We start from the raw sequence: 26,355 nt of genomic DNA, 5'->3' as shown, positions 1-26,355 counted from the left end.
GGTTGATAGTTGAGATGATCTTGCCTCAAAGACTATTTTAGTCAGGACTTCAGATAAGCATGTTTTCAAGGCTAAACATGTATTTTAATTAAGTGATCTTCAAATGCTTCAGAAACTAACATAAAATCACAGTTATGATGTTTAATAAGCTATAGTATTTTATGACAGTGAGACATGTCTGCTCCCGGAAACAACATGAATCTATCTATCTATCTATCTATCTATCTATCTATCTATCTATCTACCTACCTATCTCTCTATCTATGAGGAAGTACTCTGACCAAGTCTTCATCTTATTTATATGTTTACTCAAATTCAGACTTCACAACAATCATTTCTTTCCGCAAAACTTTCCCTTATTCTTAACTCAGCAAACTTCTTTTATATCATGGGTCTACCAAAACAACATGTCTTCCGTGAATTGTTTCTTAGTATATATTCATAGGTTCTTGCAATGAAGCAATGTTTCAGATTTTGTGTGGCTATCCTCACCCATGTCATTTTGCCAATCTTATTTTACTTACTTTCGTTTTGTATTTGTTATTTTCTCTACTTGAAATGCCTTCTCTCTATTTTTTAATTCTTCAATATCTGCTCCCAAGAATCAGTTTCAAGCAATCTTTTTCTCAAAACACTCCTTCAATTATCTCTGCCATGTGCCTCTATTTCATTTCCTTTTACATTTTTTAATAACTGAAACATATTTAACTCTTAGTCTTGTCCACTGAGTAAGTTATATGGTTCTTCAAAGTAGGAATCTTGTCTTTGCCTTTTATTGGAATGACATATGGTATATTATAGACACTGAGTAGTTATTTCAAGAAATATAAAATGGAGTAACTCTGTTATTGGATCTTTTAAGCAACGACATATCAAAGCATGCTTTGATGTTGACGTTTGCCTGTCTTTACAATGACCGAAAGTAGTTAGCTTGTCCATGTCCATTTATATATTTTCACAGCACGTGAGTGAATCTATTTATTTTAGCCTTTTCACAGTTTTGCACTTACAGAAATTATATTTTCTGTGGTACAAGTGTCACACCAATAAAAAACCAGGGACAAGTAATGTGGAGGCTGCAACTGTTCCAGAACGAACTCAGAGTGAGCAATATTTTGCCCATCTTTTATCACTTTCTGACCTCAATGCTTTTATTGAGACTTTATGGAACTCAACATACTCTTTATGAAAAGCCACTGTTCCAATATATCATGTGTCAGATGCATATATTTTCTTCACCAATTTGATTTTCTTCAGACACTCTGCATAGCTACTGAAGAACTGAGCTGCGATTGGGCAGATCTGGGTCAGGCAAGTATAGTAATATTCTGTTTAGTTTTCAAGTTTCTTATTTCATATTGAATTGTGTAACAGTCCAGCTAACTTGATTAATTAGAGACACTTTCATTGGTTTAAAAATGTTACTGATATAACTTTATTAAAATTTTGTCTTGTGCATAATAACTGGCCGCAAGCACATTGCCATGGAGATTGGGCAATAGAGAATACACATCTTAATGTAAAAATTAATCCAGAGGTGCACCCGTTGTTGTGCAAAAGAATCAGCATTTCCCTTCATGTTTGAAACCAAGTTTTCCAAAACTTCTTTCCCTGGAAGAAAAGAGATGATGTTCAGAGATAAAGTGCAATAGAAATGGGTTAATTCTAGGTTGAGTAAAGGAGGCAAAGATTGGTTTTCTAGGTTTAAGATTGGGAGACAATCATATTACTTTATTTCATATACAATTAACTCTAATGAAACAGTAAATTATTAATAAACTATTCATGGACGCCTATGCCATTGGACCCAACCAAGAACATCATGCTATCAGAGGCCCATTTGCTCACATGGCTGTTCGGCAGAATTCACAGCGGTTTTGGTAAGTTTTTCCATCAGTGCCACACACTGGTTTGTGGATCTTGGGGCATGATTTTGCATCAGTACCCAGTGTCTTCTCATAGTTTCTGCAAAATGCCTGTAAATTAAATGAAGTATTTTTTTTATTTCATTTCTTACAGAATGGAGAAATAGCATTACATATCTCAAGATTCCTTAAAGCATACTTATGTTCTGTTATGAAAGTGAAAATACACTGAAAAGAGAGCAAAACCCCTAGAACGGCAGCCTTTCTTGTTAGCAGTTTGATTGGCTTCCTTCTGCCTCTTCTCTGGGCTATGTGGTGCACTTGCTGGGGTGGAAATGGCTACAGAAGGAACGAGAGGCACATACCTGAAAACCTCCTTGGCTCACAGCATCTGCAGGGCAAGAACAGACGCCAATAAGTCACACTTGATGACTGCATTTTCTAGCTGCAGCTGATCACAGTCATCTCCTGTCACCTCCATTTTGCTTTGTGGATGGAGAACTACATCAAGACACACGGCTTGTTAACTTCACAGGAGTTAACTGCCAGAGGTAGGTTGTCCTGTGCATGGTTAGGACAACATTGCTCTCACTATGTTTGCGCTTTATGTACTTTTATGCAATTATGTTTTCCACATTTTGATTTATCAGATAGCAAGCCTCTCCATGTGTTGAATACAGGTACATATTTACTTGGAAATCTCTGAATTAAAAGTTTGGAAATGATAGTGATATAACAAAAACACTAAATAAATTCGATATGAATAATTGTAATTTGTCAGTTTTGACTCTCATAGCTCCTTCTATTGTGGGAATTATACATTTAAGTACTGCATTAAATCTTATATGGATCAACTCATATAACAATCCTATTTTTAAAGCTGAGGAAGGCTGTGAATGATTGCACATACTTTTAATTCCAGAGCACAGCTGAGGAAACAGGTGGACCACTGAGAATTCAAATCGTGGTCTACCTAGCAAATGCTAGACCAGCAAGGCCTGCACAGTTAGACCCTGTCTCAAGAAAACAAAACAAAAATAATCCAAAACCAAAAAAACAATGAAAAGCCCACAAACAGAAAACAAAACAAACAATAACAACAAAGATAACCAGCAAACAAAGTAAGGAAATGGAGTATTGGGACAAGTATTTGGCTAAGTATTAATACTTGTATTTATAAATGGCAGAATAAGGAATATAATCTAGACTTGTTAGGATCTAAAGCCCGTGTGCTAGGGAGCATTTTGTTGTGGTGGTTGAAAGATAAATCCGTTCATGTGAGCCTCCTTTCTACCATTAACAGCAGACAAACTATCAGGCAGAGCACTGGATTGACATATTCAGTATGTATAGGTGTGGTAGGAGAATGAACATTGGAAACAAGTCTTGGACTGTCAGCCCTGGACTCTTTCTACTCTCCGACATCATCGCAATGTTCTGTGTCTCCCACTCCTTTGCTCCTTCTCCCTTTCTCTTCCTCTAATTCTCTCTTTACTTTGTTTGCTTAGAGGGTAAAAAAGAATGACTCAGATTTTTATGCCATATCCCAGAAGAATGCTGATAGTTGAAGCATATTAAATAAGAATTTCTTAAAGAAGATGTTTTAGGAGAATTTCTCATGTCGATATCAAAGTTCCCCTAAAGATGGAAGCTTAATTTTAACCAAATGTCCTTTTTTGGTGGCCCACACATAGCAATGCAAATGGGCTACAGTTCCAAAGTCGGACTTTGGGAGCCTATGAAACCTAAAACTAGCCTTCTCGTCCTAGACAGCATGAAACTGATTTTGGAAATGAAGAAAAGTGCTTTAAGCAGAGAACTATAGTAAAAGTAAAAATAGCTTATTTTCACTAAAATTCCACTGAAATGGAAAGACCATCATTCACCATCGTTATCATCATCATAGAAAACAACACTGGTCTCGTAAGGTGAGCATCCAAACTGCCTAGGCTCCCCCAAGTCAGTCTGGCCCAGAAGTCCGCTGCATTGTTTTGCACTCACCTGCAGAGAGAAGCAGACAGGCCAGGCTGATCAGAAGCAGAATGGTGCCTGCTGGCTTCATGTTGTTGAGGACTTCAGGGTCTGAGAAGACAGAAACGTTGATGGAGTGTACACTCTGTATGATGCTCTCTGGTTGTATTTATAAGTGAATCTATACGTGCGAATCTAAGTACCTATACATTGTCACTCAGTCACAACCTCCACCCCTATTATGCAATAGATTTCTCTAAAGAATAGACACTAGACACCAAAGAAAGCTATTTCAGGCCCTTTCCAGTCAAGAACAATAATCAAAAATGATGTTTAGGCATAATGAAGTATATTGTAAATAGCACACCCAACGATTCTCCTGGGCACCGCACGGTGATAATTGCAATCAAATCCTTACCTTGCAATTTATATATTTCGGGCTTGTCTGTAACAAAGCCTCAGGGCCACAAAGCTAATAACAGCAACCTGGAATAGAGTCTGAATAATTTGTGTATAATATTAATAGGGTTTGGCACCATAACTATGAGGAAACGAAAAATGTTGATGTGAGGATTTTTTGGTTCAAGGAATATATTAAATACAAGAAGAGTACAACTTTAATGATCATCGGTACAAATGGTAGACATTGGAGGTGGATAGGATTTACAAGGCTGCTTCTTTCAGTTCCTGGATTTTAGGCAGTGTCTGCATTATGATTGCTAGTTACTTTTTTTTTTAAATCAAATCAGTATTTTATGTCAGTTTTAGGCATTAAACATAGTTGCCTTTCTTTTTCCTTCTCAAACACACTACACACTTTTCATACTTTTCATTTTAACTCTTTTGCTTTTATTGTTCTAAGAGAAATATTTCTGGACTAGAAACTTGATTCTGATTTTTGGATTTTATAAGCAATATAATAAAGTATTGTTACGATGTTCACCTAATCAAGAGCTGAGTAAGGATGACAATAGACATTCCAAACTGGATGGGGAAAACACCCCAAGACCTCATACAACTGAGAAATGCTAAGAGCAGAAGAACTAGTCTTCGCTAGGGAAAAGAACACCAACTAGTAATCCAGTACTAAGAGGTCAGGCTTGAAAACATATGTACAAGAAGTATTATACAGACTGAGCAGGTTACAGTTAGGAATATGAGGCATATATATGCCTTTACACATGCAATAACAATTAATGAACCACAAGGCCATGAATTGAAAACTGTATATATGGGAGGGCTTTGAGGGAGGAAAAGGAAGGGAGAAATGACTTAATTATCTTATAATCTCAAAAAGAAAAGAAAAAAAGAAATACAGGTTCAGATATTACCTTCATAAGAAGAGTTCCATGACTATTCACAAAACTCTCATCTTAAATAAAATTGATGTTTTCTATTGTATTCAACATACCTTTAAAGGTCTAAAAACACCATTTTGTTGAAATTTTCATTACAGGCTTGCCAATAACCAAGCAGACATTTACAAGTTTAGGGCCATCCAAGCTGGGTTATAAGTCATTACATTCTTCTTCCTGTGTCTGCACAACTACACAATGTCTTGCAAGTACATGCATATAGACAGCAACTTGCAAATGGAGAACAATAAAAATTCCTTTTCTGCCTTCCAAAACAAATACTAGCCACTGATAATTTCATATTTATTTAAATGTCGAAAATAGAACACAGAAACATCTTTATAGAACTTAAATTCTCCAGTCTTTTCTCAAGTACTTAAACTTGAAACCTATGGATTCAAGGTAATTACTGAACTCTGGAAATTTAAAAATGAGCAAAAGAAGGTGGCATGTAACATTAAAAAAACAATTAAAACTATATATATACTGGTAAAAAAAACACTGAAAAGAGTTTACTGGAAATAGTGTGTAGAAGTTTTGGCCAAGAGGTAGTAATGACTGAATTCTTGGCCTTGGGGGTTATTAGAAGAACTTGAGGCACTTAAACCCAGTATTCTGAGAAGATGAACTAATATGAGAAAATAATTTAAAAAATTAAAGTATAACTTTGTAGATTTTTTTTGGTCATGGGAGTTTGTTTCCAGGAACATGCACAGGCTGGTCAAATGCTCCTCCACCAAGTTCCATCACTAATGAAGGTGTAGTCTTGGTAAGGAGGGTAATTAAGGGTTAGATATAAATGCAGAGAAAAACCTGACTATAAAACGTATTCTTGGCTATTTTATGTTTCTCTTTGCTTCTGGAGTCCATTAAATTCACTGTTAATACCATATGGCACACTACCTTTCTCTGGAAGTATGTTTTGTACTTCGGATCTCTCGATTATTTTTGTATGTGCTTAGCAGGCTTCATTCTTCTTATACATTCTCAAGCAGATAGGGTAATTCACTTAATAATTCTGTCTATAAATTACATTATATGGGTCTTTTCTGCCCACTTTATGTAAGTGATATTTTTGAGATAAGAAAGCATTTTTCCCTTTCCTTTAGAAAACTGAGCGTGTGGATTTTATTTGGATTGAAAGTAGATATTTCTGTATTTGTATCTATACTTTTCATTTTTTCAGTCAAATTACTTGAAAGTAGTCTTTATTTTCTGAGATCTCCTTGAAGACTTTCTTAGATGCATACAAGATAATGTTGATCCTAAGCCAATGTTGCTGTATCACAGAAACTCTATCTCAAGATCTAGATGTTATGTATTATGTAGTTTTACATTCTGGCCAGTGGATTGTAAAATAATTTCAGTTTTGTGTGAGTGTTTGAGAAGTTATTCTCTGTGTGTTCCATTTGGGCAGTTCTTTTCTTAGTCTTCTATAGCTTCTATTTCTATTTAAATTTGATGATGATGATGATGATGATGATGTGTCTGATGCTTGTTTGTGTGCCTCTAGAGATGAGGGAATTGCTTTGAAGAGTCATTTCTTTCCTTTCACCTGTGTGTGGGCTCTGGTGATAGAGCTCATATCATCAGGCTTGTGTGGCAGTGCGTTTACCACTAATCCAATTAACCAACCTGACTCCTAGAGGTTCCTAATATAGCCATGGTGACCAGTGTTTAACCAAGGACTGGAGAGTGCTTCTCTGCAAATCTCCTGAGCTCTATACTCTGCCCTGTGGACTCCAGACGCCTTGTTCTCCCTCATGAAAGTACATACAGGGCACTACGGGGAGCTCTCTCCTAATTCTCTCACCAGGGAAAACCATAGGACATAAATAGCTTCTTTGTCTTGGTTATTGGATGAAAGACAATGTGTTATGTATTTTGTCTGGTACATTAATTGCTAACCTCCTATTAGTATCTTCAGTACTCCAGTCTTATTTTTTTTTTAGTCTTTGTTAGTGCTTCCAAAAAGCTTTTACCAATTATGTAAAACAACTCTTTTTGGGGTGAGAGTGTAATTCAGTAGTAAAGAATGAATTTAGCTCATGAGAATTACTGAATTTGATTCTGGCACTAAAAATAAAACAAAAGGAAGCCATTATTTTAATATTTACACTTCATTTGTTTATGTTAGGGAATTAAACATCAGTAGAGTTTTGCTAGATCTTAAAACTGCTCGGGGATGTCACTTCACTAATTCCCTGGGACTAAGACCTGCAGCAGAGAAATGGTCAAATTAGAGATGAGATTAATCTACTATTTACATGGAGTAAAATTGTGAACTGAAATCTCACACAAACCTCGTTTATTACTCCTTGGTATCTTTGAAATTCAAACCACATATAACCCCTCTCTCTCTTTCTCTTTCTGCCTTTCTGTCTCACACATGCATACTACACATACATAACATGATACATATGACACACATATGCATATGATAATCATCATCAAACGTATTTGTAAATGTGTTTTTTTAGAAAAACATTTATAGTTTCTTGCTCTAAAATGCATATATCGCAACAGTTTTAAAAGAACACTTTAAAAATAAGAATTATGCTGAAGGACATATGCAAGTGCTAGTGGTTATGAAGTTTTGAATATGTTTCTGGAAATCCAGGCAAAAAGAGAAAAATAGCATGTTAAGTAAGCTTAGATTGACTGAAAGAGAAAAAGTATAGCTGCCATTCTGGTACTTTGGGTCCTAACAGTTTTTATAGTGAAGTATAGCAACCACATAGCAAAACACAGAAAGCTGCGAACAAACACATGCATCTACTTCCCTCATTTACTAGGAGTTGTTACCATTTTCAAAAGGACTATTTATTTAAAATTCTAAAAAAATATGGCAAATTAAAATGTGGAGAAGCCAATAAAGGGCCAAAGCTCTCATGTGGAGGTCAGAGGACAGTTTATGGATTCATTGTTTCCCTCCTTCAGCCTGTGGGTTTCTGGGACTGAACTCAGGTCATCAGGGGTGGTCGCGAGTATTGAGTATCATTGCATGATGAATCATCTTCCACATGGAAATTGTAGATTCAAAATTGTCGGCTCTGAAACACACACACACACACACACACACACACACACACACACGTAATGTTAAAGAGAATGATCTGGTTGTATTTTAGAAATACATGTGTATATACATCTACACATATGTATGTAACAACAATGAATGATGAAAGAAGCCATGAATTTGAAAGAGCAAAGGGGTATATTGGAGGACATGGAAGGAGAAAAGGGAAGGGAGAAATCCCAAACAATAAAAGAAATAACTTGAAAACCAACGCTGAGGTACACTGACAAAAGCAAATGTAACAAATCCGTGAGTCACAAATCACGTGTGATTCCAAATTCACATGAATGAATGCTGCCAATGAGGAAATTCACCCAAAAGGGATGGCATTCTCTATGGTTCTAGCTACGTGACTTCTGGGAAAGACATCGTAATAGAGATAACAGATGAAACTAGTGGTTCCCAGAAGTTCAGAAAGGGAAGGAGAGTGAGGAAGAGACACAGAAGAAGGGCAATGGAACCATTTTGCATGGAATTTTAAGATGCGTGCTGAAACATTTGTCAGCTTCCAGAGGAAATAGCAAAGAGAGATACACGATGTACACCATTGTATTAGATCAATAGTATGCCAACTTTGTCATCTGTTGTGACGAATGGACACGTGAGGGAGGAGGTCGAGTAAAATTTGCAGAAGGTCAAATGTGAGAATTCTGGCATTCCTACTTAATTCTGTATTATCCCTAGAATTCTTTAAACTATTTTACTAATATTTGGATGAAGAAGAGCATAAATGTAGGAAAATAAGAGAAAAATAAAATGCTAATTGTTAATTTGATCAATGTACACTGCATGAATTAAAACCTCAAAGCTAAAAGTAAAATTGATACACACTTGTGAAAAGTTAAACTAAAAATTTTAAATAAAATAAACTTAAAAACAAACAAGACACTTAAATACAAGTTTTGTGCAGCAGGTGAGTACATAGCAAAATCATCTCTCAATTGAGTACATACCAGGATCGTCTCTCAATTGAGTACATAGCAGAATCATCTCTCAATTAAGCACATAGTAGGATTGTCTCTCAGTTGAGTACATTCCTGGATCGTCTCTCAATTGAGTACATAGCAGGATCATCTCTCAATTGACTACATATCAGGATTCCCTCTCAAACTGGAAGTTATCTCCTTCATACCAATCATTAGAAGACCGTCTTCATATAGTCACACAGATTGTATTTTACAGTGTGTGTAGACACTTCATATGGTTTATATTTATTCACTTTCCCCGAAACTAAATTAGTGGTCTCTAATTATTATGATATTGAGCAGGATAGTATATTGAACATTACTAAATTCTGACTCAGCTCATCATTCCTGTTAGAATCTAAACAAAAACATCTTCTAGCTCCAAACACAATTTCTTCCAGGGACTCTGGAGACAGTATATTGACAGACTGTCTATAGTACAGATTTGCATACTGCATTTATGGAGAGGACAAAGGCTTTCCAAGCTCATTCCCTCTAGAGATCATTAATTTATGCCAGAGAAGGAAATTAGGATTTTCATGAGAATTCAAGTGAATACTCTCTTCTATAAGTTTTAAAAATTATTTCTTCTATAAGATTAACATAATTACATAATTTACCCCTTCTCTTCTCTTCTTCCAACCTATATACCCCCTCCCGCTCTTCAAGCTCTTTTCTTTCATTCATTGTTGTTGCATAGAGATATGTTTTGTTATTCTTGATCATCTAGACTACACATTGCTATCCCTCTTTGTGTTTTACAATGTGTTATTTCTCATAAGGAGCACAGTACAATAGCTGCCGCAGAGCAGGGAGGTACACTGCTTATTACTAAGTAGAGGCCACGTTCTCTTTTCCCATTGTAGGATTTTAAGAACAAAGACTAATGTTCTTAGAGAAGTGGGGATTGACTCATACTTGAAGTGGTGAGAAACTCTACACTTTCATTCATATGAAAGAGTACAGAGGTTTGCAGCAACTTCCAGAAATTAACCTATAATTAATTATGACGCTTAAAGGAGGGGCTTAATGCTTCTTTATAGTCAGTAAGAGGGTGTTTAATGGTGTCTGCCTAAGCCTATTAAATTTCAAAGCATTGCACATCCAAAATATTTATTGCAGAAAAATAAAGTGGCTTTTATTGGATTAACAGGGTTTATTTTTTTTCATAATGATAATTTAAGAGAGCTAGGTTTAAGTCAAATTATTCACAGGAAAAGTAAAATAACCCTCAATGTTTCCATACGCTGCTACTCTGGCTTGAAACGTGTGTGATTTCCGACCCTTCCTGCAGATGGTTTTTTTCAAATAGCTGTGTAGTATTGTCACTCTGTGAATGGGAACCACACCATTTTCTATGTGCTTCATGTTTACCTCTTGTTCTCTCTGAAGACTTTAGATGATTTCCAATTTTCTTGTATTATTTAATAACACATTTGCCAAAATTTGTTTAGCCAAGTGTGTTTAATATTTCTCTTGGGGTTGTCTCCTTGCTCTTCCTAAAAAAAAAAAAAAACAAATAAGCTATCTTTTTCATTACACATATTAATTCAAGTTCCCACTCCCCCCTCCTCCCATTCCCTCTACATATCCTCCCACCCCTCCTCCATCCAGTTCTCAGAGACAATAAGGCACATTGCTTTGTGGAAGGTCCAAGGCCCTACCTACTATATATAGGCTGAGCAAGGCTTCTATCCAAAGAGAATAAGTTCCCCAAAAGCCAGCACATGCAGTAGGGATAAATCCTGATGTCATTGCCAGTGGTTCCCCAGTCTGCCCAACCATGCAACTGTCAACAACATTCAGAGGGGCTAGTTTGGTCCTATGCTCTCACCTTCCCCTCTTTGGCCTGGAATAAATCCATGTTTGTATTTTCTTTTAGACCATTGATTGTTTCTAAACAGAAAAATGTTTGAAATCTCCATCTGACATATTTGACCTATTGTAGAACGTTTGAGTTCATCAGCTAAAGTTTTGTGCTCTTTTTTAAGGGGAGTCATTTTTGCTTTGAGTTTCACTTTTATTGATTCCTGAGTGGTTATTGGCACATCTGTTGATTGGAATGCCTCTTCTGGATTTTGAAGAATTCTGTTCTTATAGATCAGATTACTCTTCAACTTCAAATTCCCAATACCACTCAGTAATGAGAAAACATGGTGTTCAGAGGACTCGCTCCATCATGGTGGGGAAGAAATGGCAGGAGGAAGATGGGTTGCTGGATACACTGTCTTCATAGTCAAGAGGCATAGTGCTGTTGATAAACTCATATATGTGCTTTTTTTAGAGAATTGGCTAGTTGTCACTATTAATAATGTGTTATTTCAAGTCCTATTTCCTAGGACTTTATTTTATATTTTTGCTTCTTTTTTTATTATGCTTGCACGCACACTTCCCTCAAAGAATTCTTTCCACTGTTTTTTTCTGCAACACTCCTTCACGAAAGTTTAATCATTGATATACCAAACAGCTTTTTCATGCAGATATGTTAGAAAAAAAACCGATTACTGAGAAAGATGTAACTTGGCAACAATGAGAGCGAGCAGTAAAAATATCCAAAAGCAGTTAATGATTTCAACTTTGGCATAATCTGTTCTTGGCAATGTTCCCCTTCTGATCTAATGGTATGATGGTAGACATGAGAACTGAGATAAAATGAATTCATTATTTATTTTCTTTAGAACACGGAGCACAAGTCATACTTGAAAGAGTATACTTTGTCCTGAACATCACACGATGGAAGACTTTTTTTTTTAGCAAAACAAACTGATGTATCTTATTTTAATAGCTGAATCTGTCTTTGTGTATGGAAGTATGCGATTTTCAATTTAAATATTTTTCCATTGAAAAATTTTTTTAAAATATACTAATAATGAAGTAATTTTTAAAATTGTTTTGATATTTTTCAGTCATGAAGCAATTTTATAGAGAACACCCAGACATATGGCTTATGACATTATGTAATTATTTTAAATGTATTTAAGATATGACAAGTTTTCATATGCACATGCATAGAAATAAAAACTAGATTGAAAGATTACACATGAGACACTCTATGTGTGCAAATACATGTATCTTTTAGCCAATTTTCAGTATCAATACAAAGCTATCAACGCAGTCTATGAGAATATTAAATTCTTAGCTCTTAACTCATTGTCCATAAGCAAATCTGAACCTTCGATTTCTTTCCTCCAGTTTTTTCTCCTTCTTGACTTTAGTAAGCAACTTTCTACCCTTGTATTTATATTTGCGTGACTTTTTTTTTTTTTGTTGTTGTTGTTGTTGGTTTTTCGAGACAGGGTTTCTCTGTGGTTTTGGAGCCTGTCCTGGAACTAGCTCTTGTAGACCAGGCTGGTCTCGAACTCACAGAGATCCGCCTGTCTCTGCCTCTCGAGTGCTGGGATTAAAGGCATGCGCCACCACCGCCCGGCAAATTCTTTATTTTTTTTTATTTTTTTTTTTTGCGTGACTTTTATATTGTTTGTATTTGCTTGACTTTTCCTAAGAGTCCATTTGGATATTTCCTTTCAACTGTGGCTTAAATTGCAGACAACAGTGCCTATGTATGTCATAGTGAAGACTGTTAAGAGTTTATCTTATTAACATCAAAACCATGAAATTGATAAAGGTATACAACCCTATAATCCTGCATTTTGATTACAAATACTTGATTACCTTTTCTTTATAAGAAATATAACTTCTTGTGCTATTTGTTCTTATACATTTTCTTTACATTCTCAAAAATAGTTTAGAACCAGATAGTGTTTTTTTCTCTCTTCTTTCAGATCCAGCACATGAAATGAGCTATAGGATACATGATAGAGCTAAGATACAGGTTAGAGACTTGCTTGAGGGAAGAACTAGAGCAGAAGATGATGTGAGAAATGTTCCTGGAAGGACAGGATCATGGATGAAACGAGTCTTCAGTGTGAGGATAACAGAGATGGACCTGTAACAGCTAGAGGGGAAGGTCCCAGTGAGAGACAGACGTGGATGTTCCTTAGAAATAGCGTTCCATAGAAGCGCTATGATTGTGTTAGCAAACGTCACAATGTGTTCGTGTGTTAGATATAGCTAAATTATATTACTGAGCAAAGAAAAATCAGCTTACAGGCCACAAACCCAGAGACATTAGAGAACAAAGAGGACCATAAGAAAGACACATATGGATCTACATAGGAAGGTGAAAAAGACAAAATCTCCTGAGTAAATTGGAAGTGTGTAAGTCACGGGACAATGTAGAAGGGGAGAGGAGAGGAAGGGAAGGTATTGGAGAAAAATGTGTAGCTCAATAAAAAAATAAAAAGGAATCAAGATTCACATTGTGCTGCATTGGCAGAAGGCCCACCTCTCATCACTGTATTCCAATTAAAATATATATAGCTATTTTTGTGTAAAAGATATTGAAATGTATGCCAATATGCTTTTACTTGCGTAATCTAAGTGATATCTTGGATCTTTATCTAGTCACTCATAACACTTGTGTGTGGCTAGCTTTTATTTGATTATATTCATGAAAAGTAACATCTACATGTCTCAAATGTATTTGAGATTTTAATTGCACTTTTACACTTATTAATTGAGCTGGAGAACAAACACAGGACCTTGTTCATTCTGAGCTAGTGCTCTACCACTGAGCTAAATCTTCTGATACAAGTCAGACATATGATCTTAACATTCATAATTAAAAACATATATTTTTCATTAACGTCAAAGCCAAAGTCTAAACAATAACCACCATGCCACACATTTTGGGCACATTGTTCTCTGTCATGGTCATCTGTTGTTTGTCTACTCAACAAAATCTCCCTCAGCCCCACTGTCTCAAATGGAACAAACTAGGTATGCATCAGCCACAAGGAGTGTGGCCTTGCTTCTGCCTTTGCTTTCCTTCAGGACATTTTCTTGGGCAATTCTAGCTCCTCCAGGTCTTCCCAGGAAGAGTACCTCTAACCACCAAACATAATATTGCCATTGGTTACCAGTCCTCCCTAAGAATTTTTTACCGATATTTTCAGATGCTACTTACTATTTTTCCTGTAGCACATAATACATCTCATTTCACTATGTTTTATTTATCAAATTTATTGCTTCTATTTTTACTTTATTTTTCCATTATTAAATGCAAGTTCAATAAGTTATTGAAGAATTATTGGTTCTTACTACTTCCATTTAAATGTGTTTTCATCAGTACTTAGAACAGCATCTATTCCAAATTGGGCACCCAGGAAAAGGTTTTTAACAGAGTGACAGTTATTGCTTTGAAATGAATCTTGATATGTGGTTAAGTGCAATTTTCCTTAGGAAGGCATTATTTACAAATATCACGTTCTCATGTGTTAAAGTATTCAAATGACTGGTTTCAAAGACTTCCATGCTGATTTCTCAGATTGAGATAAACTTGTACATTATGATTGTAGGTTTTCATAGAATGGAGTAGCTACATGGAATATGACTGCCTTATCAAAAGGATTCTTGTAATCTTTAGTTTTCTTTTAATTGGAACGGATTTCTTTTAGTTAATAACTAAATTTCTGTAAGCCTTTGAATTTCTAATGATTTATACATTTTCCCCATTTTACAATGAAGTTCACTTTTCATTAAGAAATTTTTCACATATTCTTTATTGAGTAATCAACATTTGTTAAATATTCACTGTTCATCTTGAGCATTTTTAAACTTCTCATTTAGAGTGCCTCATGATGTTTTGGATTTCAATATTACACAGTCTAAATACATTATTTCAGAGACAGTTAAAAACAAAACCATAGATGATACATATTTTGCTTTGATGTAAAATAACTTTACTGGTATTAAGGAGCATCAATATCTTCTGATTAATATTTAAATAGCATATTGTGGAATAGCATTGATATTAGCTCCATTATTACCATGAAAATTCCAAATGTGGTAGAGGAGAGATATTTTCACAGGACTCTATTGTGATGGATAGTGTGTTTTGATGAGAGAAGGAGAATTTTAATTCAAATTATTGAATAAAGTTCAGTATTCTCTGTTGTATTAATTGTTTTATTAATCCCAGACCAAAGGGTAATCAATTCTGCGGAATTTACTTTATTGACAAATTAAAGGAAACAGACATATTGACCTACACAAGACCCACACAGAGAAAAAGTTGTTTTATTTTTTTTTAATTTATGGGATTTGCCAGAGAAAAGTAAAAGTAGAAATCAAAAAAATTAAGGTGAGAGGATAGGCAATCTCGCAGAAAACACCAGCTCACGTTCAGCATTTCCCACGATGCTTTAGGTTGATCTTCCCAGAACTTTTCCTATGAAAAACAAATGACAAATACATGCTTACTGCAGTATCTTCAGAGTTTGTCACAGTGCCCAGGGCAATTTAATGGTACCACCTATCTGATTATTGGGGTTTGTTGGTATCTAACTGCTATTCAGCAGAAGTGAATTGAATCCCCTCGTCTAAGTGTGAAAAGAATGAATCTTAGACTAATCTCAACTCTTAGTCTTGAACTATCAATAGTCATTCCTCATGGTTGAGGAGTGAAATGGAGATGGGTGGAGAAATACGCGAATAAGCCATAAGTCATAGTTCTGTCTCGCAGAGTATTTGAGTAAATGAGCCAAACCTTGAAGCTTTTTGCATTTTATAGCAGACTGCGCATGCAAGTTTTTATCAGGTGTATGGCCTCCCGTTCATGCAAATCTCATCCTATACTTCAAACTTCTGTGGAGAAGATTTGCTTTGAATAGGGTAGATACTTTACACATTAATGTGCTGATTACATATTGATATCAGTATTGACATTTTAAACTAATTTAAAAAAAATAAGAAAAAACAGGCCTGAGATGATGGCTCGGTGTTTACAAGAACATTGGCTGCTCTTACAGAAGACCTGGGCTTCAGTCCTAGAACCCACATGGCAGCTTACAAGCAACTGCAGCACTTGTTCCAGGGAGTCTGATACCCTCTCTGGCCTCGCTGGGCATCAGGCATGTACATGGTGCACAGACATATGTGCAAGTAAAGCACTTACATACATAAAAAAAAAATGAATAAATATTTAAATAAAATAAAACGATGAAAAGTATAAGACTTATTAAAGGTAAACTGTTACGTGCAAAATGTATTACAAAGAAATTCCCAAATGCTTTATGATAGGTACAAAGTAGTTAAAGTGTTTTTGAAATAATTGGTTTATTCACTTTTGAGACATTTCTTTTCAATCCATTTTCTGGAGGTATATCTTTTCAGTCTCTATTGGAGATATGAATATAACATGCTAGGATAGCTGAAAAAATATTAATCTATCTTTGGAAGCTTATGCTCACAAGACAGGTGTGGTGAGAACAACACTTACGCCAATGCCTTGCAGAAGGCACATTTATTTCCATAGGTGAGACCATCAGAGCCACAGAGTGGGTCGGATTCCCGAGTACAGAAGATATTGGGGTTACGGAACTCACCACAATTAATCTACAATGGAAAAACAACATCAATAATAGCATGTCTAGTAGACTAGGAACAGAATCTTAACATAATGTATCCTGAAATACTTAGGTAGAACATTTTGCTTCATTGAGACATTTTATTAAGCAATAGGAATATGAGAAATACATTATTATACTTGAGTAAATTAATAAGGCCAAATGCTACAAGACTTCTTATTCCAACTTTAAATTGATGTAGTTGAGAGTAGTTTTGGGTAAAATATGTCAAATCTTTAATAACAAGTACTGTGTTAATGTTTTCTAATAGTACTTTTGCATACTATCAAAACATGAATGATCCTTGCAGGGCAGTTTCTAGACAGTACTTGAAACTTCTTAGTTTTTCCTGTGAATACCCCTTTATATACTGAAAACAAAATTCTAAATGCCTTTGCACTAACTCAAAGAACCTGTTTGTAGAATATGAGCTTTGCTGACTACTATAGTCATTTATTAATGGTCCCTGAAACTTGTGTGTTTAGAAGGATCTAGAGGTTTCATTCAGACTTTTGAGCACATTTGTTAACATTGAATTAAGAGCTGCGATCACAGAAATGCATAGAAGTATCTATGTTACTAACATCCTATCCATTACACTAATCAAAAATTATTTAATTAGTAGCAGTAAAATGCTTGCCAATACAAGAACAATAAATTGATAATTGGTGTATTTTTATTTCAAGGATATTGACATCATGAAATCCATTGAACAAAACTAGAGATATCAGAAGTAACAGAGCAATAATTTACATAAGAACAAAGCTTTAATCTTGTTCTCCCTCCACTAAAATAATATCCTCATGTTTTTCAGTACCTCCAAGTTAATCATTTTCAAAGTTATTACTTCATTTAAATCTGAAATTCCACTGAGAGATAAGAGACTAGAGTATTTTGGAACTGAAGGCCTTAACCATGCTTGAACATATTCCTTCTCATTTGAGTCCAGAATTTCCAAGAATCTACTGTGGTTGAATAATTGAATAATAAAATATCCTTATTGAGAGAATTAGACTCAGTGTTACTTTGTGACCACAGTTATGATCAGGACACACTGATTTCATTAATAGAGTTTATCAGTTTTACTGAACAACATAAATGTTATAGATACTGAAATTGTATTGTACTATAATTCCCGCTAACTGAGTAGATTTTAGCTGTTATTGTCACAAAAAAATGGTTAACTATTTGGGGTAATAGATATAGTACCTTTATCATAGTATCAGTTTATTTATTTATTTATTTTACCCTTTAACATCATGTTGTATACCTTGTTTTGGAAATAGGATAGTAGTAAAACCAATGAGCCTTGGCAAGAGTAATCCCTTGTTTACAATGGCATACACCATTATAAATTTGTCCAAACCAAATTTGGCCAAATTTTGGCATGGAAAATTCTTCATTGAGCACCACAATTAATCCAGCCTCTTTTTCTTTGGGAAAGCAGCTACAAAGACAGGCAATTGGGGAGAACATTCACTTTGAATATTTCTCATGCCCTAGGCTCTCCTCGAGTTTACCCACTACCTTCTCCTGCTGCTTGGAAAAAGATTAGGAGGAGCAAAGGGTTTTAATAAAGAAATTACACTGATCAGCCAGCCTGTGAACAAACTGCCTCATGACAGATAGATAGCTCAACATTGATAATTAATTAGTGGGGTGCTTCAAGAATCTGCAGGGAGCTGAGAAGTGTGTTCTAGAACTTTCTCTATTGTTGGTTGTGTTATCCTAAGTGAAACAACTCCTGTGTTTTTAATTACTTGAATGAAGAAAGCATTCCTCAGACATCAGCCATGCCTTGTTCCCAGATTCTTAGGGCCGTCTCAGAGACCAAATATGGCATAGGGATTTGCAACATTATTGTGGAATGTTTAAAATGGTTCCTGGATTGGATTGCAGAAAGATATCTCTTTATTGGGGGCCTCTTCTTAAGGAAGCTACAAGAGTTGTTTCCAGTCATATAACCTGGTATTTTCCATCACTGATACCCTAATGGCCTTTCTAGCTTAGATGGTCTCAAAGTAGCTATGACTTCTTTCAATGAAGTGGTTTAAATGAAGCTTTTCCTGTCTTTAGTTCTTCAGCTGGATGAGAAATGTGATCCTTCTTGCATCAATGCTTCTTCTGCATTGAGGGAGGCCTCTGCATCACTGAAATATTTACTCAAGATTGTTGGCATCAGAAGAAGAACCAGGAGATTGAAGAGTCACCAGATGTTACGGCAGTGTCATGGACAGAATGAGAATTTTGCTTCTCATACTTATCAGCTTCTTTATATTGGGTTTAAATGTCTAATGTATACAACAAGAGGCTGGTAACACAAGATATTTTCATATTTGGATTGCTTTCATATTTAACAAGAAATGCCACTCGATTTTCTTTGATATTCAAGACTTATATCAGTCATTTATTCCAGTATTTTCTCCCTCCCCCTCACCTGATCCCTTCTGTTCCCAAGACTGGAAATTGAGGGGTGGGGATGTGGGGCAAGGTAGAAACTGAGTGCAATGGTAACTGCATGGTGTCTATAAGAAAAACCCTATCCAAGACTCCTGGTAATGCAGTACATGGGATCCTGAACCGGCCAACTTCCGTACCCAGACAAGGGCTCAAGTAAAAGGATTAGGGCACCAACCTAACCTGGAGACTTGCCACCTACAGTTTATCCTGCCTGCAGTGTTCTGGGGAGGGAGCCTAGCAGAGCCATCATCAAAGAGACCATGGAGACTTCATCCAACAACTGACTGGAGCAGTCACAGAGTCCCATAGCCAAATATGAGGCAGAGTTCAGGGAGTCCTGAGGGGGTGGTGCGAAGGAACCAGAGAGGATAGGGTCACCATGAGAACACAGTCTACAGAATCTCAGGGACAGGGACTCATGGGGACTTGCAGAGATCAAGGACCCTGTGTGTGGGGGGTGGTGGGTCTGACCGAGATCCTCTGCATATGTTATTGTTGTATAGCTTGGTGTTCTTCGGGGGTTTCCTAACAGTGGGAGCAGGGGCTGTCTCTTACTCTTTTACCTTCTTGTGATATCATTTTCCTCCTACTGGGTTGTCTTATCCAATTTTGATATGATGGTGTGTGTCTGGTCTTACTGTAGCTTGTTATGCCGTGTATGGTAGATCTCCCTGGGAGGCTTGATCTTTTCTGAGGGTAGGAGGAGGTGGTAGGTTTTCTGGAGACTGTTGGGGGAGAGATACTGAGAAAATAGGAGGGAGAGGAAACTGCGGTCGGGTTGCAATATATGCGAGAAGAATATATATGTAGAATTTATAGTCCTTTCTTGGGTACCAAACTGAGTATCGGCCTGCCCCCTGTGGTTCCTCAAAGAACTGTTATCTGCTAAAAAAAATTCTGGAAAGGTATGACATTTCAGTACTCAGATTAGCAGTATTTGTCGAGACAATAGAATTGTTTACTTTTGTTGAAATTTGAGCAACTATGCTCATAAAGTCAACTAAAGACTCGAGATGGTTACTATTTTAATCATCTTAAGTTTATAGATCAAGCCAATGAAAATATACATTCTCACACACAAGCACAAGGGCTTAAGGGGAAAAAAGGATGCCTTTTAAATCACTTCCAGTCAATCCAACTGCATCCTTCGTCAACTCCAGTCTTCCTAACCCACTTCTATCTAGACCAGTGATTCTCAATCTGTGGGTCATGACCCCTTTACAGGGGTCACCTAAGATGATAGGAAAACACACATATTTATATTATGATTCATAATAGCAGCAAAATTACAGTTATGAAGTAGCAACAAAAATAATTTTATGGTTGGGGATCACCACAACAAGAGGAATTGTATTAAAGGGTTGCAGCATCAGAAAGACTGAGAACCACTGGTCTAGATTAGCCTTCCCCTTTTATGTGCCTCTCTTCTCTTAGAAGTGATCTGCATAAATGATGCTCATGAGAATACTTGCTACTAATGAACTCTACACTGGTTTCTTATGATACACAGAACTCTTGATCATCAAATCTTTTTCAACTCCTAGATTTATAAATATGTCAGTTCCTTTGTTCTTTAACTATTCCTTTTTGTTTTTTCCTCTTTAATAGTTCCTTTAAGATTATACATTTTCTCAAATAATACTGATTGAGCCAAGGTTTTCATTTTTGAAGTTTCATTAATAATTCACTCTCTAATTTTCATGTCAGAGGATTAAGACACTTGCAACCACTGGCTTAATTCGTAGATAAGAATTACTTATTTCCGAAGCATGTCTTTTTTCCCTGTCAACTAGACTTTTATTCTAAGTGATCCATTTTGATGACAGTGCTTCTCTTCAAATTCCTCAGCCTGCTCTTTGACTGAAGTTGCCATTTTCCCTTTGAAATGTTCTCTCTCTCCCACTCTTTTCTTTCTTTCCTTCTTTCTTTCTTTCCTTCCCTTCTATGCTAGTTCCATTTAGTACCAGCAAAAGTCCTTAGCATTTCTCGTCTGACCAATACCGTAGGTTCCGTTCTATGGAAGCAATTTCCTACTGGTATCTAATCCTTTCTACATTTGAAGAAATGTTATTTTAAACTATGATTTTCATCCTATTCCTTGCAGAAGACAGGATGACAATAATCAGCACATCTGCTTTATTGGAGAATCGTTTGGTTGAAGCCTTTGGCAGAGAATACATGGATCTATGATGCTGATTACAGCTAAGTCAATAGAGACTCAGCAGTCTGGGGTCTTTTCCACCCACTTCCTGCTCCTGAGACTTAACCCCCATTCTCTTCACCAAGCTTCAAGGTTTTGTTCCACCTGTGGTTACATTGTGGATACTCTCCAACCCCTTTAAACTACATTTAAATATTACCAGTACATGGATGGAGCTAGAAAACATCATATTGACTGAGGTAACCCAGACCCAGAAAGACAATTATCATATGTACTCACTCATAAGTGGTATTTAAACATAAAGCAAAGAAAAGCAGCCTAAAAATCACAATCCTGGAGAACCTAGACAACAATGAGAACCCTACAAGAGACATACCTTAATCTAATGTACATGGGAAGTAGAAAAAGACAAGATCACCTGAGTAAATTGGGAGCATGGGGACCATGGGAGAGGGCTGAATGGGAGGGGAGAGGAAAGGAGGGGAGCAGAGAAAAATGTATAGCTCAATAAAATCAATAAAAAAGAAATAAAAATATTACCAGAACATTAATATTAAGCAAAACTTAGCTAGTTGGAAAGATTCAAGAACCTCAAACTCAGTAGTAGAATGTTGTTTTACAAATATTCTAAAACTAGTCAGTCTTTTTAAATATCATAGTTAGTTGTGCCTAAAGCACTACAGCAGAAACTGTTGCTAGGGCCATACATTTAAATGGCTCTTTAAGGTTAAGACATCCAAACTTTGAGCCTGGAAAGTGAAAATAATAGAAAAGCAGAAAACGTTCATTCTCTCTGGTGCCTAGGCTTATCTGGTATGGCATTCATTACATTAACTAGTTAGTCTTAAAATTACATGATTCTCCTGCCTCAGCCTTCCCAGAGCTGAGGCCACCATGTATGGGTATAACAAAACACACCCGGTTACCATGAAGAATGGTTGGAAAAGAACATGAATTTCATAAAGGCCTATAATTAGGAGTGTACACTATAATTTCCCAGAAGATGTGTCATGGACAAAATTCCTGGCCTGGGAAGAATGTCTTGGGTGCTGGAGGAAACCTGCCTTCCTTTTGACTTGGCTGTGCCTGACTTGAGCCAGCATGTTCCTAATATCAATAATTCCTTCAGCCCTACTCTCCCCTTGGCCATGAAGAAGAAAGAGGAAAGCCGCTTGGGTGTGGTCTGGGAGGACAGAATCTTCCTTTTATTTTATGGATCCAAGGTGACAGACAGCCTAGGCAGTGCAGGCTTGGTTCACAATGATTCAAATATTTACTTCAGCAAGAGGCTTTAGATAGCAGTGTACCTCAACCTTCATCTTCAAAGGTGAAAATGGAGCTATTGATAAGGGAAAGATATAAACCAAAAAAACATGACAAGTAACTGTGAATCAGATGTCATTCACCTTATCTCACTCCAAACCAGTACTTCACACTCTATCTTGGTTGCTGTTCCTTTTTTTTTTAATTGTTAGATTAGTCTGTGTAGGTATCATCTATACAGTTGTTTAGAATGCAGATTTAAACCCCTGAGCCATTCAACTGTTACTGAAGGTCTTCCATGAGGATTCGTGTATTTAGAAAGCATGTTAGGGGGCCCTGAGGCAAGCAGACTGTAAGATGTTGGCTAATGGAAAAGAACAGGATAAATAAATGGGAGATATTATAGAACAATATAAAGTACAATTAAACTCTCAGAAAAGAAAATTCCAAGAAAGGAAGTGTCTGATGGTTAATGGGAAAAGTGGGATTAAGTTTCAAATCCTTTAGTTTTATGTGCAATGCTTCTATTTATTTTATTCATCTTATTTTACAGTCTAATGGAATATGAAACATATTGGCTGAGTCTTTGGACCTTCTGAATTGCTTCCATATTTAGCATAAACTGTACCATAACATTTGGTTGAGCACATATATTTTATGATATAGACTTGCATATAAGAGCCACACTCTACCCAGGGCAGAAAAATACAGACAGATGGGGGGTCTCACCTTTTCTCCTTGACCAAAGGCACCTGAAAAACAGCATAAATTCCAAACATTGTAATTTCTGAATGTGTAAAAGTAAGATCTACAAACTTAGCAGAAATATGCACACCTCTTTCTGATTGTTGGCCAAGTCATGAAGCCTCAAAATGTCTTGTTTTGTGTCTGTTCCCTTCTTGGGGATCAGTAGACCATGAAGAGACACATTTGTTGGGGATTAGGATTAAGAGACTGCTAAAGGTTTAAAATCTAGAGATTAATGTCAATGCTTTGACCTTGCTTTTCGCTCACAATGGGAATGACTTTATCATCTTTGGTCCCTCTTCATAAAAGAGGAGTTGGAAAGAGTCCCCTAACCCAAATTCCAAGGTGAAGCCCTTGCCTTTACTGTCAAAAGCATGTATCATGGTCAGTGGTGATGTTAGCTGTTTACTGAACTCAGCATTACCCTTCTGTTTATTCTATTGAAACTCAATTTTAAAGATATGGCTCTTTAAATATGCATTGTTAAACACCGATCCCTCCTCTTTCCATGCCTCATTTTCTATATCTTCTCTATTTCTTTAAATTTCTGAAGGCGGGTTCCTGCGCAGCCTTACTTCTCACTCTCTTCTTCCTTTTTAATATTAACACCCATGGTTTTAAGTGTGTGCTGCATTTGGTACAACTGCAAATGTACCAACACCTTCTATCTGTGTGAGTCCAAGACTTCTTCAGTGAGCAAGTACAGACAGATGCTGCTGCCATCATGACCCAGTACTCAGGGATGACATGCAGAGGTACTTCCAAATGCAATGCATTAATGGATGCAGGAAAGTCCTCCACATTTAGACTTTATATGGGCCTCATCGTCTCTTCCAGAAGCTTTACCAGCAGCACTGATTCATAACTGTCAGAGTGAATGATTATTATGAGTACAGAGCCTTCTGCTACACTATTGGAAAGTTATGTTGTGAACCCATATAGTGCCCAGAAATCTGTATTTTGTAAATTCTGTTAGTGATTTTTATGGTCTTTGAAAATTAATTATTGCCATTTTCAATGTTTCATTTTGAAAAACCTGTACCTGGTAAAGGGAGGATTTGCCCACTGTTCCATATTTAGAAAATGGCAAGGCAGAAGATAGATTCATATTGATCATACTTAAGAAAAATTACTCTTTTGTTTTTTAATTATGGCGTTAATTTAAGATATTTGTTGAACACTTATTGTATACCAACTACAATGTCAAACACTTTATATTAGTTTTCTCATTTATTTCCCTATATAGGAGTAGTTATTCTACATTTTCATTTAATACATGAAGAAAAAAAAACGTAAGAAATGTTTTTTTGTTTTTGTTTTTTTTTTTGGCTTTTTTTCGAGACAGGGTTTCTACGTAGCTTTTGGTTAACATCAGAAATGTTAGAACTGGATGATGGAAAAGAAATGCTAGGACTTAAATTAACTTTCTCAGTTTCAGCATTAGCTTTCTTTGAGCATGATATCCCAAAGAGTGACATTTGATGTGTCTAGAAAGCATCCATGCTCTGAGAACTCAGTACTTTTGTAAACTAGATATTGATAGAGTAAATTCATCTCTACAAAGGATGACAACTGATTGCAAGGGCTAAGTTTTAGCATAGGTCTAACTTTCTGGTACTTCACAAAATATTTTTGAGTAGTTTAGTTTTAAAACTTATTCAGCAGTATTACAGGAATTTTTCATCTATTTTTAAATACATCTTTTTATAAGAACTTGTTTCTGTAAATATGACTAACTAGAGTGAGTTTTCTCTACCAACTTAATTTCATCAAAAATTAAAAAATCTTTAACTTGAAACCTTGAAGGCAATGCAGTTTATCGCCTACAATCCCAGAAAATGATACATCATCCATGAAAACCCACCTTCTTCCTTCAACCGAGCTTAGTCTCATCTCTTAGCATTTACATAGGAAAGACTATCTAAGAGGATATATAGGGTACCAGTGGGAACGATGGGCCAATTTACCCCAGTGGACACTCTGTCCATTAACAAACATGTTCATCAAGGGGTTCCTTTGGCTCAGAAATGTAGTCTTTTCATCCCCAGATGAATGTTACTTTACAGTGCGACTTTGAACCCCCTCAGTTGATAAAATGCATATCCATTGCTCATTTAAGTGGTTCAAGATATTGCCTGCTTGAGAATTAGTTTTCTCTTCTTGTTGCATATGCTTCTTCTTTCTAAAGCTCCGTAACTTTCTTTTCAAAGCTTTCCACACTGAGTTTCTACCCGCCCCCCCCCCCCCCCCGGGTTAATTTCAATTACTTTCGTCTCTTTGAAATAATAAAAAAAGGACAGGAAAGTTTTTCTGAAAAGGCAAGATTAGTTGTAAGGCCAATTATTATCTTCTACATTTGTGCTTTACAAATGAGCATCAACTGTGAGGTTCTTAAGACCTTAATCAAAATTATGTTTCTATTGACTTGTTGTAATTTCCCTTTCTGTGTCATAGCATCTTATATGAAGAACGGGTTCTGAACTCCTTACAAGAGAGTCAGAGATGAGCTCTAGCTGCCCTTGGTACAAGGCTAGAGCAAAGCATGCTCTCTGTGAATGAGACTCCCTACCATCTTCCCAGCCTCATTGTCATCATCGCTGCCACCGTCATCATCATTAGCATAGTCTTTCTTAACTGCTCTTTCACATAAAAGTCATGAGACTTTGGAAATGCCAGGAAGATCTACACTTCTCCTTTCTGCTTCTATGTAACAGGGGGATGTTAATTTTAAGGAACAACTCACCTGAGAAAAAGCAGAGAAGGGTCAGAGACAGGAGCAGAAAGACACCTGCTATTTTCATGATGCCAGTTCACTCACTCAGATCAAGGCCGCTTTGCTCAGCTCAGCTTAGGTTCTCTGTCAAGACAGTTCCAAAGAAACCTAGAATAAACACCCAGACTTATATATAGAGAGAGACAGCTTGAACGGAGTTGGGATCTCCACCTTCTTTATAAAAATCTCCTTCTAAAACCATGTGCAGTCCTATCCACCTTAGGCATTTATGATGCTCGTCACCACCTTA

At 36.3% G+C, this 26,355-nt stretch overlaps 2 protein-coding genes across 2 annotated transcripts; both read right to left on the bottom strand.

Annotated features, from left to right (window-relative positions):
- Positions 1-1,562: 1,562 nt before the first annotated feature.
- On the bottom strand, positions 1,563-3,927 carry LOC121442230 (serine protease inhibitor Kazal-type 12). Its single transcript, XM_041643695.1, has 4 exons — positions 3,867-3,927; positions 2,231-2,256; positions 1,849-1,976; positions 1,563-1,611 (listed from the first exon to the last, which is right to left on the bottom strand). The coding sequence occupies exons 1-4, from the start codon at positions 3,925-3,927 to the stop codon at positions 1,563-1,565; spliced, it is 264 nt and encodes an 87-aa protein (XP_041499629.1).
- Positions 3,928-15,478: 11,551 nt separating this feature from the next.
- On the bottom strand, positions 15,479-26,133 carry LOC121442222 (serine protease inhibitor Kazal-type 6-like). Its single transcript, XM_041643689.1, has 4 exons — positions 26,076-26,133; positions 23,315-23,337; positions 16,575-16,690; positions 15,479-15,524 (listed from the first exon to the last, which is right to left on the bottom strand). The coding sequence occupies exons 1-4, from the start codon at positions 26,131-26,133 to the stop codon at positions 15,479-15,481; spliced, it is 243 nt and encodes an 80-aa protein (XP_041499623.1).
- Between the last annotated feature and the right edge of the window lie 222 nt (positions 26,134-26,355).

This window comes from Microtus oregoni, unplaced genomic scaffold, assembly GCF_018167655.1.
Source record: "Microtus oregoni isolate MIOR12 unplaced genomic scaffold, Mior012 000088F_ref0000325, whole genome shotgun sequence".
NCBI classification, from domain to species: domain Eukaryota; kingdom Metazoa; phylum Chordata; class Mammalia; order Rodentia; family Cricetidae; genus Microtus; species Microtus oregoni.
This window is presented reverse-complemented; position numbering and strand designations above follow the sequence as displayed.

Bases quoted from the DNA above. Each gene is read 5' to 3' on its own strand.
- LOC121442230 (XM_041643695.1), bottom strand. From the start codon at position 3,927: ATGAAGCCAGCAGGCACCATTCTGCTTCTGATCAGCCTGGCCTGTCTG. The intron at 2,257-3,866 runs GTGAGTGCAAAA...CTTGCCCTGCAG, and splicing joins CTGTCTGCTTCTCTCTGCAG to ATGCTGTGAGCCAAGGAGGT. The intron at 1,612-1,848 runs GTGAGCAAATGG...CTTTTCTTCCAG, and splicing joins GAATTCTGCCGAACAGCCAT to GGAAAGAAGTTTTGGAAAAC.
- LOC121442222 (XM_041643689.1), bottom strand. From the start codon at position 26,133: ATGAAAATAGCAGGTGTCTTTCTGCTCCTGTCTCTGACCCTTCTCTGC. The intron at 23,338-26,075 runs GTGAGTTGTTCC...GCTGTTTTTCAG, and splicing joins CCTTCTCTGCTTTTTCTCAG to GTGCCTTTGGTCAAGGAGAA. The intron at 15,525-16,574 runs GTAAGTGTTGTT...TGTTTTTCATAG, and splicing joins GCCTTCTGCAAGGCATTGGC to GAAAAGTTCTGGGAAGATCA.